General features: G+C 44.3%; 2 protein-coding genes across 2 annotated transcripts in view; both read right to left on the bottom strand.

Annotated features, from left to right (window-relative positions):
* Positions 1 to 448: 448 nt before the first annotated feature.
* LOC144120808 (SUZ RNA-binding domain-containing-like) lies at positions 449 to 8,321 on the bottom strand. Its single transcript, XM_077653532.1, has 4 exons — positions 8,054 to 8,321; positions 7,702 to 7,754; positions 6,908 to 7,201; positions 449 to 2,930 (listed from the first exon to the last, which is right to left on the bottom strand). Exons 1-4 carry the CDS (start codon positions 8,111 to 8,113, stop codon positions 2,816 to 2,818), a joined length of 522 nt encoding a protein of 173 aa, XP_077509658.1. The 5' UTR covers positions 8,114 to 8,321; the 3' UTR covers positions 449 to 2,815.
* A 762-nt stretch (positions 8,322 to 9,083) lies between these two features.
* Positions 9,084 to 13,037, bottom strand: part of Dp1 (satellite-binding protein 1 Dp1) — a 30,084-nt gene continuing 26,130 nt past the window's right edge. The window contains exons 16-17 of the mRNA XM_077653534.1: positions 12,437 to 12,655; positions 9,084 to 11,959 (exon numbers count right to left, since the gene is read on the bottom strand). Of these exons, the coding sequence (XP_077509660.1) occupies positions 11,702 to 11,959; positions 12,437 to 12,655 (477 nt within the window). The 3' untranslated portion in view covers positions 9,084 to 11,701. The remainder of the gene's footprint in view (positions 11,960 to 12,436; positions 12,656 to 13,037) is intronic.

Genomic DNA, 13,037 nt, shown 5'->3' on the forward strand with positions numbered 1-13,037 from the left:
ATGAAAAAGCTATAAAACAAAGAAATTGTCTATGTTAGTACTGCTGTAATATACATCCCGCAGCAGAAATTTAAATCACTAGGGCATCACAAGCTTGCAATGAAGAGCTTAGAGCTTCCACAGCCTGCAGCAAATTTGAAGCACCGTGTTTTCTATTCAGAGAAACAAACAGAGAAGCACCCTGCAAGTGATGAAATGCAGAAGACATTTGTGTTTGTGCTCTAAAAACAGCATAGTAACAATGCTCACAGCAGCTAGCACATAACGCACCATCTGCAGGTGCTGACTTTAGACTATAAATGCATCTGTAAGCATCACTCCCGAGAAGTGGATTAAAGCATAGCATAAGCAAAAATTTAAAAGTAGAGTTACAATATGAGCAGGAAAACGTGCAAGCCACACATTTAAAACTTGCACCGCATCTTAAAAAGCAAGCAAGGAATGTGTGTGACAGAGCAAAAGAAAGCCTTTATACAAAACATCGAAGATGTGGTCATCCTCGACAAGAACCAAGACGCTCAAGTTTGCACACAATTTGTCTTTGATCTTATCATCACTGTACACAATTAAAAAAACAGAAAACATGGGGGATGCAGTTTTGCAAAGTCATAATTTTTTCTATCCGGAATTACAGAACTCCGAATCCACTTAGCATTTTTTCAGAAAACAAACAATGCTGGACAAGGACTGCACATCACGAGCTTGGCCTACACATTGCACACAAATGTGCTTAAACGCGTGAATCACTTCCCCCAGTGCTAACAAGGCCCCCCCGTGCTTTATTTTGTGACCATCCAGTATCCGGCCTTTCAGTCCTTCCATTGGCCAAGATGCTCATGCTGCAGTCAACAGCAAAAGGCAGCATGAAAAGAAACGTTCTCTCACGTGCATGCAGCATGTGTAAGTAGAGGTTTCTAAACAAGAAAAAAAAATTACCGCGGGATCTGGAAATTAAAAAGTGGTTCAAAGATCAAGCTCATGGTCGCAAGAACAACACTTTGCAGGTACAGACACATAGCAAAATACACTCTCTCGACCACCCATCGCTTAGCGGACTACTTGTTAGCAAGAATATGTACACACTTACACATGGATATGTACACATACAGTAATGTATACATACATGTATTCACACAATTCAAGGGCAGTCAAAAGAACGTTGTGTGTATATATGTACATATATATGTAAACATATACATATATATATTTTGTATATTTCGCGTGAATAATCTGTCACACTGCAATCCTTTTATGAACTCAACTGCATGCATGTTTTAATGTGGCCCAATTCAGCTAGAGCATGCACCAAAAGGGCAACATGATGTTCAGTGAAACCGGTACACAGCGAGAGAGGGCTGCAGCAGCTGACTAACAACAGTGCTCAGCATCGAAGGTACTGTTCCAGGCTAGGATTCACTCCACGGTTGTGAAGACACAGACAGAGATGGTTCTTGACTAACACCTTCCCACCTCCCTGCTCAACAATGCTTGTGTACATGTGCGCGTGTTAGTGGAAAGAGCTTCCAAAGTGCACGTCAATTTATAAATACTGCAACCAGACCCTATAAGCACCCCATCTGCTGTCAGTAAAGGCCTTCACCACGTGCATAAATATGCAAAACAAATTGTTGTTTGTGTTGGCATTGTTTGTTGAGCAAAACATGATTAAGAAACTGTTGCTCAGTGGCGGTGTAACTTCAAGGAAACCAGGCCCTATGAAAGTGTAGCTGCAGCAATTCAAGGTTGGCAGAAATTAGTTCTGCTGGGTATCTATCCCGGAACAACCTCCTGGCATAAAAGTTTTCTACGTGCAATACTCTGCCCTGAACAAAACAGGACGAAGAATTATAAGAGGAAAAAGAAGACAGTATGTAAAGTAATGGCTACAGAAACAGTAAAAGCAACAAGCTACACAGCATGTATACTGAAAGGCTAGTGCGTGTTGGCCTGCAAAAAACTGCCTCAAGTAAAACATTTTACGCTAAATGGGCAGGAAAACAACAAAACAATCATCACAGTGCATGCTTCGCTCAAAAGCTCTTGGTTTCACTCACGCATTCCTGCCAACACCTAAACCATCCCTCTCGTCCACATGCAAACACAAATGGGAGGGTTAGCACAACATTCAAGTTTGCTCACTCAAGTATCTCAGTGCATGAAAAAAAAATGTACACACACAACAGCATTCTCAAGCTAGCACACTTTTGTCTTTTCTTAGAAATGTCGCCAAGGCCTCCACTGCACTTGCAGCCACCAGGGCCAGGATGCTGGTTACATTGCCTACTAGGATGGACAGCTTCTGGCTGCAAGCGCAGCGGAGAGCTACCATCAAGGAAGACAATCGCCATCAATGTGTCCCAATGACCAAGGACAGTGAAACCAAGAGCTGTTCTGCGCACACCAAACACACAACACAGATCAAATGCGCATCGTTTCACCCACGCCAGTAGGAAGGCGCCAAAACCCAACTCAGCCCAAAGATAAAGCAACACCGGCACAGCAGCGCAAAAACCAGCATTTCCATCACCGAGGTGCACTGCCAACAATTTCCACCAAGATCCTGCACTGCTCAGGCCAGCAGAGATAAGAGTGAAGTCCATGAAGCATGTATTCAGTAAGAATGACGAGACGACAGGAGAAAACCAAAGGGAAGAGCATGTCAACCTTTTCTTCAAATTTCTGCAAGGTGACACGCTGGGTATGCAAGTTCCTTACAGGTGACGGCAGCAGCACGTGCACAACACCGCCGAGCCATTGACAGGGGAGGCAAGGGGTCTAGCATGGGAGAAGCTAACGTCAACGTCTCAAGCCAGTGCTACCTCCGTGGCTGCTGGAAGCCATTGGAGCCCTGGTCAGGACCCCGGGGTTGCCGAATGGGAACCTGGTGCGTGTCACTCACCACGTGGTTCAGAACACTTACGCCGGCCGACCTGCACACATGCAAAACATGTTTAGTCTCTTCCTTGCAAAGGGAATAATAGCATGCACAGTATGCAGCATACACAATACACACAACATCAATTACAAGCTCAGAAAGTGCATTGGCTTCAGCTAATTAAGTTCAATTATGCTGGTTGAATGCAAATAGCAGGAAAAATAACACCTTTTACACACTTCCTGTACTGACAAGCAACTAAAGTTTACTGTTGAAAAATCTGTGATGACCAAATTTTTCAACATGACATCAGTTTATTGCCTTATTGAAGACGTTACCAATACCACGGTGGTACAACTGCCAAAGCTTAACAATGCTTCAAGAAGTTTTACTTTCTTTTAGCCTTAGACAGAATGCAGTTGCGAGATTTTTCCTGACAACGAGACCTTTGTTGGTAGTTGATTCACGTCCTTTGTGCTTGCCATGTTGCACCCACTTTTTCTGAACACTTTACTCAGTGAGTGGTACAAGAAGTGTTGGCAAATAAGCATTCTCTTTTGGTTCTTGCCTCGTGCATCATAGCATTTTGCAGTAGGCATTAATGCTGGAACCATATACACAACAACCTGACAAAAATACATACATCAGAATAAAAGCCTACTTCAGAGCAAAAACAATGCTCTCACCACAATAAAGTCAAATGTAAGAACAAAGACAAACATTACAGTCTATACAATCTCTTGTCTGCAACAGACATAAAATAAAATGCACAATTTTTGTGCTGATACAATGCAGTCATTGCCTGCAATATGAGCGATATCTTGACATGATAAACCACCTTAGAGGCCTGTTACATGAGCAATCTACACGTAGGACCCTTCGTTTGAGTTTTATTTCTTCCATAATCCGAGTACAAATCGGCTTTCACTATAAACGCTCAATTTTGTGCGGGACACAAAATTCCTTTGTGCTCAATACTTCACAAACATGAAAACGACAGACTGAGCAGAAAAAAAACTTTAAATTAGGTAATTTTTCATCTTTTACAATTTCTATGCAGCACTTCGCATGCATGCAAGACCTGCCTGCCTTATGCACTGCGAAAACAGTCATAAATATCACAGAGGTTATTTTAAACTGGTATTTAGAGCCCTGGAGCAGGACGTTATTCACGTGGATGTCGCTTGATACAATGATGGCGGGGCCGCCGTTGTGGCTCAGTGGTTATGGCGCTCTGCTGCTGACCCGAAAGACGCAGGTTCGATCTCGGCCACGGCGGTCGAATTGCTATTGAGACAAAATTCTAGAGGCCCGTGTACTGTGTGGTGTCAGTGCATGTTAAAGAACCCCAGGTGGTCGAAATTTCCAGAGCACTTCACTACGGTGTCCCCCATAGCCTGGGTCACTTTGGGACATTAAGCCCCCATAATCCATAAACAATGATGCCGGATAAATGATTGGCCGGTACTCCATGTTTGGCCTCTCGCTTTTAAAAATTACTTTTCGAACATGTCCTCAAATTAAACCATGTCATGAATGGCAAGCATTCAAAGAAGTTAAGGTCACCAATTAAATGAACACTCTGAGTAAAGCTGAGATTTGGGCGAGTTGGCAAGCATTCATGGTGGGAGAACAGCGCAACAAAGGTAGGACAAAGGCGCTTGTCTTGCCTTTGTCCCGCCTTTGTTGCGCTGGTCACCCACCATAAATGAACACTCCTTACTAAGCACAGGATATCCACTAATTTTCCAGCAGTCTTCAGCTTTGTTAAAAAAAAAAGCACTTTATCAATGCCCTTTCATATATATATACAAATATCATAATGAGCCCTACATTCCCTTGTGCAAGAATCTGGTAAAATTTTGGTTTTACCTGAAAACGAAAGGCTCTATCTATATGCCCACTGGGTCAACGGTGATCAAATTTCTTGAGGATCATACACACAAGTTGCTTCCACAGGGCAAGTTTCAATGGTATTGAAAATTGGATGCATTTCAATAGACGGAACAGGGTGCAACGAAATAGCAAAGTTTGATTCAGGAAAACTACTTGGAGTGAAGTAGTAAGCAAACAAAGAGGCACGTAATGCGGTACTTTTTTAGCTGAGTTTTGTGTAAAGAAGCCATCAAAGTACTTCAATATTTGGCGCAATGCACAGACGGTGATGGCCAACAATGGGCATGCACTTCGTTTCAAAAGCATTCATGTTCGACTAATGAAGCTGCCACAAAACAGTGATCACATCTCTGCAGATTCATAGCTGCTATCGTTGCAGCACTTGTAGGGTACTTCTTGCACTAAGTTGTCGCTAAGCGCCTTAAGGGGTGATAGCAAATCAAATGCAAGAAGACGGTGCACAACAAAAATAACGTCAGTTTGTTTACATCTGATAGTGTACGCAACTGTCATTTTATTAATGAATTTAAATTTAATTTGTGAACTAAAAATGATTTAGCCTAACACTTATGAGATGAAGAGTTTCCTTGTTTTGAGTTTGATATCTTTGTTTAGCATATAGATAGGGCCCTTCATTCTCGGGTTTTGTTTTTTCCGGAATTTGGGAGGTAAAAAGCGGACAATATTTTCTGACCTCAAATTCAGGTACAAATCAGTTTATGCAGCAAAATGTTCCAGAATTCGGGTCTTATTTTATAGCAAAAGACAATATGCTATAAGTGCACGCTCTTGTGTGGGATATAAAATCCTCAATTTTTTTTTGCACTTTGCTCTGTAAACAATATGGAAATTTGCACCGCGCACCTTCTCAAAAATTTTTTTGTTCTCCAATATTATAATAATTTCGCAACGCACATTACGATCTACTGCGCAGCATTGCTGTCTCCGTGCCTGCTTTTGTACACCGCGACATTTTTTCAAAGTACACGTGACGATTTTAAATGCAGACCAGCCTTAAGGCAGGGTGCTGTTAGCGTGAGTAGCACTTGATACAGTAACGTCAATCAGGCGTCGGGCTGGTACCTGCGCTTTTGCTTCTCGCTTCCATAACATACAGTTTGAACTCTGCCTCAAATTAACCACAGTCCAAAAAAAAAAAAAAAGAGCCTTAAAAGAGGTTTAAAATGATCCCTTGGCTGAAAACACCCCTCTGCATGTCCATACAAGATGCCCATTGCTTTTCTTGTGGTGTGTGCAGCTTTGTCCACACAGAAACTAAGTTTACTAGAAGGCTTATTTTTGGGTGAAAATTTGGTTTAACCCGACCTTTAAGAAATCCGCTCTGGATGCAAAAGTTGGGTAAAGTGCCCAAATATGGAAGAGGCCAACAGAGTGTAAGCCTGCTCTCAAGGGTCTCTCAAGATTCCAACGGGCATTCACATACCTTCACTGGGTTAATCCCCACCAAGTGCAATGAACCACCATGTGGCATCGGCTGACTTGATTTAATTTGATGGCCACTGACTCAACGGGCACTGAAACAGCTCGTGTGACAGAGGTATTAGTTGCAGAGTGCCTACACATGCACAGGTGCTTCCTCAGTGAGTGCTTCACTCCATCACCAACGGAAGTCCGAGCAGACTAGCTTTTGCTATCTAGGTAGGTACACTGAGGCATGCAAAGTACCCAAGAAGCAAAAACGAATGGCAAGAGTCTGCTCAAAGCAACTGGGATGCCTCTGAAAGCTACAAGACGAACGGTTCACACTTAGCCAGAAGTCTTAAAAATTGTGGCAATACATGATAACAAAATCAAGATGCAGGTGATAACAAGACACAAATGATTTGTTAATAGCCTATGTCTGCAGACCTATTATGGCTTTAAAACCGGTATTGTAAAGGGCATACAAAAATCCCCATGTTTACAATTTCATCACTGCAGGGACTGGAAGAACAATGTTAAATGCAGCAGTAGTGTGTTACAAGAGCTTCTGTTCACCAAAGTCAATGCTGAACTGTTAAAATGAAGCGTACTTGCGGATAAACCAAGAAGTTATGTTCAGGGGGTCATGTAAACATACCATATGACGACGCATGCAATAAACGGACACGTGGTACGACTCCGGATGGCCCTTACTTTTCCTTCTGGTTGTCATCTTCGCTGCGAGCCGAACCCAGTATTCGCAGCCTTGCCTCGGCGTATTCGGCCTCCCGTTGCTGTAGACTTTTGACGGGCTGCCGGTTGGGCGATTTCTCGGAACCGGTGCCGTTGAGGCTACCGCCGGATCGGTTTGCGTCGGGCGGTCGTTTCAGGATCTTCACAGCCGGAGCGTACGGCGTCCGAACACTGTCTTCGAGAAGCACACGCGGCATTGTCGCAAACTCGCAGGTACCGGCCCCACCACCACCCGCTGGAGCGTTCGTGTGGTTACTGAAAAACGGAATCGGCACCCAACGCTGTTAGACGCGGCCAGCACGAAGTCAACTCTCGTGTTGCGCTAGGATCAACGACAGGCTTGGCAGGCCCGCTCAGCCGAACACGCACAAGCACGAGTTACGGAGTACTTACGTCTCAAGATGGCCAAATGGATTGCGTCTACAGACGCTATATTTCTAAACGACGCAGCACTCGTGAAGCCGTTCGGCTATGCTCGGCAGCTAAACTAAACATGGCCACAGCTGGAGCCTCCAAGGCGCAGCAAATCGCACAAAAGATAACCCGTAGTGCCCGCAAAGCACACGATGTTTGCACCGTCCAGGCTACACTACAAGTTGCGGCAGTTAAACTCGCCTGTCAGTAACGTGAACTCTGTCACATGTATGTACTGGGCTCTTTGAAGGCAACTCCTCAGCAGTCGACAGCTTGGCGGAGCTTTGCATACGCTTGGAAACAAGTGCAACCGCGAGAGGAGAAACGTCAAGTAAACTGACCTGTTTGCGGAGTTTGTTTTCACCTTTAACCTTTCCAACTTCTTCTCCAGCACCTGATTGGACATGACAACACATGTTAGTGTCCCAGCGACGCGCACAGGATACAAACGCGAGCAGCAAGCATAAAGGCGGATCTAAAAGGAAATTTGTTTTCCCGTGCGAGGAGAGATGGCCCGAGCTAAATGAATCAAACAGGAAAGCTCAGTGGAGAAAAATAAGCCTAACGTTAGGCCTACAACCTCCGTCGATTGAACCTGACCCACCGGAGCCCACAACACCGACTTGCGTAAGGAGTGCAGTTAACGTAATGCGCTGCGAAAAGTACACAAGCCGGATCGGCCTGAAGACTTACGCCATTTTCCACCATATCCTCCCAGTCGTCGCAAATATCTTCCGAAATGTCGTCTGCCATAACTGCGAACTAATAAAAATAAAGCGACTGGCGCGACGTCTATGGCCCTTTCATGGCAACCCCGCAAAGTAGTTTCGTGTTGAGGTCATTCAAAAATAGCAGCGCTTGCGCCAGTTTGGCTAGTAGATCAATCCAGCCTTTCTAGGCAACAGGAAAACAGCTCACTAATTCCATGCTGCTTCAGTCTGGTTGCCATATTTGGAGCTACAGGAGCAAGGGGTGGCGAATGAAAAAAAAAAAAAGCAAGATATCTCTCCCTCCTACTCTGTCCAGACGAAACTTGCGTTCGTCCGCGATTCGACTCGATAACCCGTTCGCGTCAGGGAATTGCGGCGTCACTCCGTAATAAGTTCGCACGCGCTGCATTCCTACACACGCGCGCAACAGAGCGATTACTACTGCGGGGCCCGTGTTTACACGAAATGTTACATCGCAGTTTCATCCTCCGACTGCATCAGGCACAAAAAAAAAAAATTCTGGAGTAGCGAAAATGCGAAATTTAAGTTAGGTAGCTCCGATCCACATCAGTGGACAGATTGTTAATGCCGAGGGGCTACAGCTCCTCCAGAGTGGCTATGATGAACACCACCTTAAAGGCGATGCTATGGTTCGCTAAATACTACAGAAATATTTAATGACCACAGCAGGCAGATTTCATATTTTCTCCATCGTCAAACAGCACACAAAAAACACCAGGACACTCAAAACAACGGCACGGACAAGAGCGCTTTTGTCAGTGTCGTTCTTAGTGTCCAGTTTTTTTGTGTGTGCCGTTTGACGATGGGGAAAAAAATTAAGTACAGATGTTCTACCTTGCCGAACTTCACTTACCTTATTTCCAGTGCAGTAGAAGCCCTATATGCTACAGCCGGTTTCACTTCAATGTAGCACTGCTCCATTCAATTCAAACAAACCGTCCACACCATCCACTTTGTGAAACATAAAAGTAAAAGTGCTTCGAAAGAAGAAACAACGTTTGTAACGCTTTTTTTATTCCCCTTTTTATAGATCAATATACCTCTTTAGAATATACAACGACTGGCACAAAGACTGCATAGAAACTTGCCCCCAACTAGGACCCTCAACCCAAGCCGCCGTTTGGGTGGCATCAGGGACGTTCCTTCGACACACTTCTCGCTCTCATCACCGTTCTGCACACAGCGACACGACATGGCTTCCCCCCGCCCAAGAAGAGAAAAGGTTTGAGACAGCCACACTTAATCTCACGTTGTTTATCGTGCAGGTGCTAAAAATGGTTGTGACTGCATGTTTTGAATGCACATATAACCTTGATGTGGGGAACAATCAAAGCTTTAAAACAAAGGTCCCCACAAAGCAAGTCTGTGAACATTAAAAAGAGGGCGGGTAAGAGTAACTAGTGCTACTTGTACCGACATGATCGGTGCTGTAAACATTGCACACAATGGGAAAAGCCAAAAACATAGTAAAAAAAAAAAGTGGTAAAGACACGTCGTGTAAACGTACCAAGCCCGTTGAAAATGAGCTTTCTTATACAATAAGCGTAATTTCTCCACACCTAAACGTCCAAGGTTGAAGGTGGCAAAAAAAGTGTACAGAGGCAACAGAAAATACTACTAGGCTCTTCTGTACAGCAGAGAACGAAAGACTGCAGCCCCAACAAAAATGCAGGCTTTAAGGAGCGTCTGAGCTTGTTTCTGTGTTTGCACCCAAAAACTTGAGCATTGCCTTACACAACTTGTGCTTGTTTTCCAAACACTCATGCCATACAAAACTACACACACAAAAAAAATTAAAGGTGGGCGACAGTTTTAGAAAGTTTGCTACTATTGTCATAAAGTAGTTTTTTGTACATGCTGAATTTTCAAAAATTGCACAGAGCAGCAGCAAAACGATCAGAGTTGTTTGAACTATAAACCGAGTTGTTTGAAATATTAACCACAGTCACATGAAATTCTGAAGGGCTAACACCAAGCAAAATGGCAACGATGCAACTTTCCGCCAAAAAGAATGTCTAACGACATGAATTTCTCTTTTCTTTCGGCACGAAAAAGGTGGTTAGAAGCAATGGAACAAAATCAAGGGCTACACAAATGAGGACAAATTTTGAACTTTGACATTAGAACAGTCTGTCACAGCCACTTGATTTTGTTCATACCATAATTATTTAACAAAAAACAATGGAAATCCTAAGCATCACAATCATTATATGTAGGCCTCAACTAAAAGGGCTCTTCTCAACGAACTGCTTGAGAAAGGCGTTGATCTTTGTTTTGTCCGCTGACCCGAAAAAAAAAAATTCATATAAGGTTGCAGTAAGAAAAAAAAATGTTTCAGCAGTACAGGAAGCACAATGACTGATTAGCATACTAGAAAGTTAGAGCTCAACCACAAAAAGACAACAAAATGAAGAGAAAGACAGAGGGTGGTACAATGACAATACAGCATTCACACTTGCACCATTTGCACACACACACACACACACACGCACACAACACACTGACAACACAGTCAACAAAAAAAATTACGTCCATGATAATGAGCAAACTAAGTTCCTGAACAGCCAGGAGCAGCAATACCAGCTGCTTTGATTTAATTAACAAAATAAAGGAAAAAAAAAACCTTGAAGCAGCGAAGGACAATGTGGTGTCTAAGCAAGCTGCAACAAGCCCTTCCCTGCGTTTTCCGAGTTCAACATTAACAGGAGAGGAATGAAATACGTCTACAGCACAGTATGGCAACACGGTGTGCTCAAGCAGCCACAATACACAGTTCGTTCAACAATGCTGCAGCATACAATCGAAACTAAAAAAAACATCTAATGTTTTTGCAGAAAACAAAAGGAACAACGACCCAACATACATGAATGAGAGTTAGCCTTAAAGGGCAGGGTTTGGAAATTTAAATGCCTTATTCGGCAGCAAACTTAATACCAGAATGGGCAAGCCTAGGCAGAGTGTAAAAAAAAAAAATCTGTAGTAGTTACAACCTAGCCAGTTCGTGACAATGTACGGAAAAGACTTATCCCCTGCCCATGAGAATAGGAAAGGAATGGGGGAGGGAGAGAAAAAGGAAATAAGAGCCTGTCACACACGATGACCCCAGCTCAGGCACATGCCTACACTTCTACACACGCAATAAAAAAAAAAATTGTGGAAGAGAGGGGAAATAAAACAGACTACCGAACTGCTTTCAACTTTCAAGAACAGTTTGGAAAAAATGCAGGTGCTCAAAGCAATGCGTCCAGCATACATGACACAAAAGTCAACCAGCATACGGGCTAGAGGATGCACTAGCCCATTAGGAAAAAAAAAAGGCGGGACGGTTCGATAAGAATAACAAGGGGGGGAACAAAAACATATCGGCTTCCAAAGAAGACTTCCATGGCTGGTCCAGAACAGCTCTCACACCACATGCCACAGCAGCAGTAGTTAGCCGGCGGCAAGAAGGAAGACCTAATTTTGGATGTGGACAGACAATGCAGCGCGCACTGGAAGGGCAGGAAGAAGAAACCACATTGGATGAAAGGGGCCAGTGTCGTGGAAGTATAAAGAAGGAGGGGGGAGGCTGCCACAGAGGGGAAAGGAAGGGTGGGACCACAGCAGCTGCCTAGCGGCGCGAGGGCCCCCAGGGCACAGGCTTGGCTGGCGCAGAGTCCAGTGCGGGTCCGCCGCCGAACGAGGGGAACTCCTGGGTGCTTGTGGTGTCGGGAGCCCGCTGTTCCCAGGGCCCGCCACGCACAACAAAACCCTCGCTCGACGGGGACGTTTCGTTCCAGCCTTGAGAGTTGTTGCCGCCACCACCGCTGTTGTTGCCGTGGCTCTGGCGAGACGGGTGGTAGCTCTCTTGGTCCAGGATGTCTTCCAACTGGTTGTCAATGAAAGGAAGATAGGAAGAAAAGAAAAACATCATTAGTCTCAAGGTTTCAGGTGGCCGCAGCCTCTTTCATACAATTCCCTGCCCGCTAAGTCATTGGAACATCAGGAAGAAGATACCATCAGTGATGTATGGCCAATTTAAAACTACATACGTTTTACACCACCTCAATTATGCAATCCAATATCGGGAGCAGTGAGAGAAGAGCACCAAAAGTGAAATCTGAAATGAGCTCCCACATCGAACATTCATTTGCGACGAGTTATGGGCCAAAGATGCTGACAGAATTGGCCATTACAAGTGTAGTGCTAAACCTTTTCAGGGAGCAAGAACCCTTTCAAAACAGAGATTGCAGCCCACGTGAGGGCACACTGATAAATACATGAATAAGGGACATGTTTTAGTGGAGCAAAAAAAAATTCTGCAAGAGCGACTCTTGTTCTAAGAGAGTCATGCGCAATGACTCACGTGTTCATCCTCGAACTGCTTGAGGTAGTCGAGGGCATCCTCAACATCGTCCTCTGCGCCCGTGACCTGCACCAAGTCCTTGTTGGGGTCCTCTGGCCGTGGAAACTTGATCTCCACCTTGTGCTGCTCCATCAGGCGCCGGATGTTGCGACCCTTAGCCCCAATCAGCCGAGAGTGCACCCGATGGTCGATTTCTATTTCCTTCGTCACCATGTCCTCCTGCAGCAAGAGGACGGCAAAGCAGTTGGTTCACAATGCTCTGCGCCACAGGTGCTCCGCCAGAAAAAAACAAAACCAGCCACCATATTTTCCAAGCAACCCTGCAAAACTTTAACAGTTAGCCTTTTTGAAAGAGCAGTGCTACAAAATTTTTTTGGCTGTTCTTTCTAGAAGCAAATTCCACAGAGGAGAACACGACATGAGCCAGCTAAAAAAAATTTAGCACAGTTCCTACTCTCCTTCCACATGTTATAAGATCTGTACACAAGTGAAGCAGTGCCAGTCACACGGGCAAGAAAAATTAAGCAGTTAGATTTGATGGCCTCATCACAATTAGATCGTCTTTAACAGATCATTGCTTCAAGCCAATTCATTAATTTTT

This window comes from Amblyomma americanum, chromosome 2 (assembly GCF_052857255.1).
Source record: "Amblyomma americanum isolate KBUSLIRL-KWMA chromosome 2, ASM5285725v1, whole genome shotgun sequence".
Lineage (NCBI taxonomy): Eukaryota > Metazoa > Arthropoda > Arachnida > Ixodida > Ixodidae > Amblyomma > Amblyomma americanum.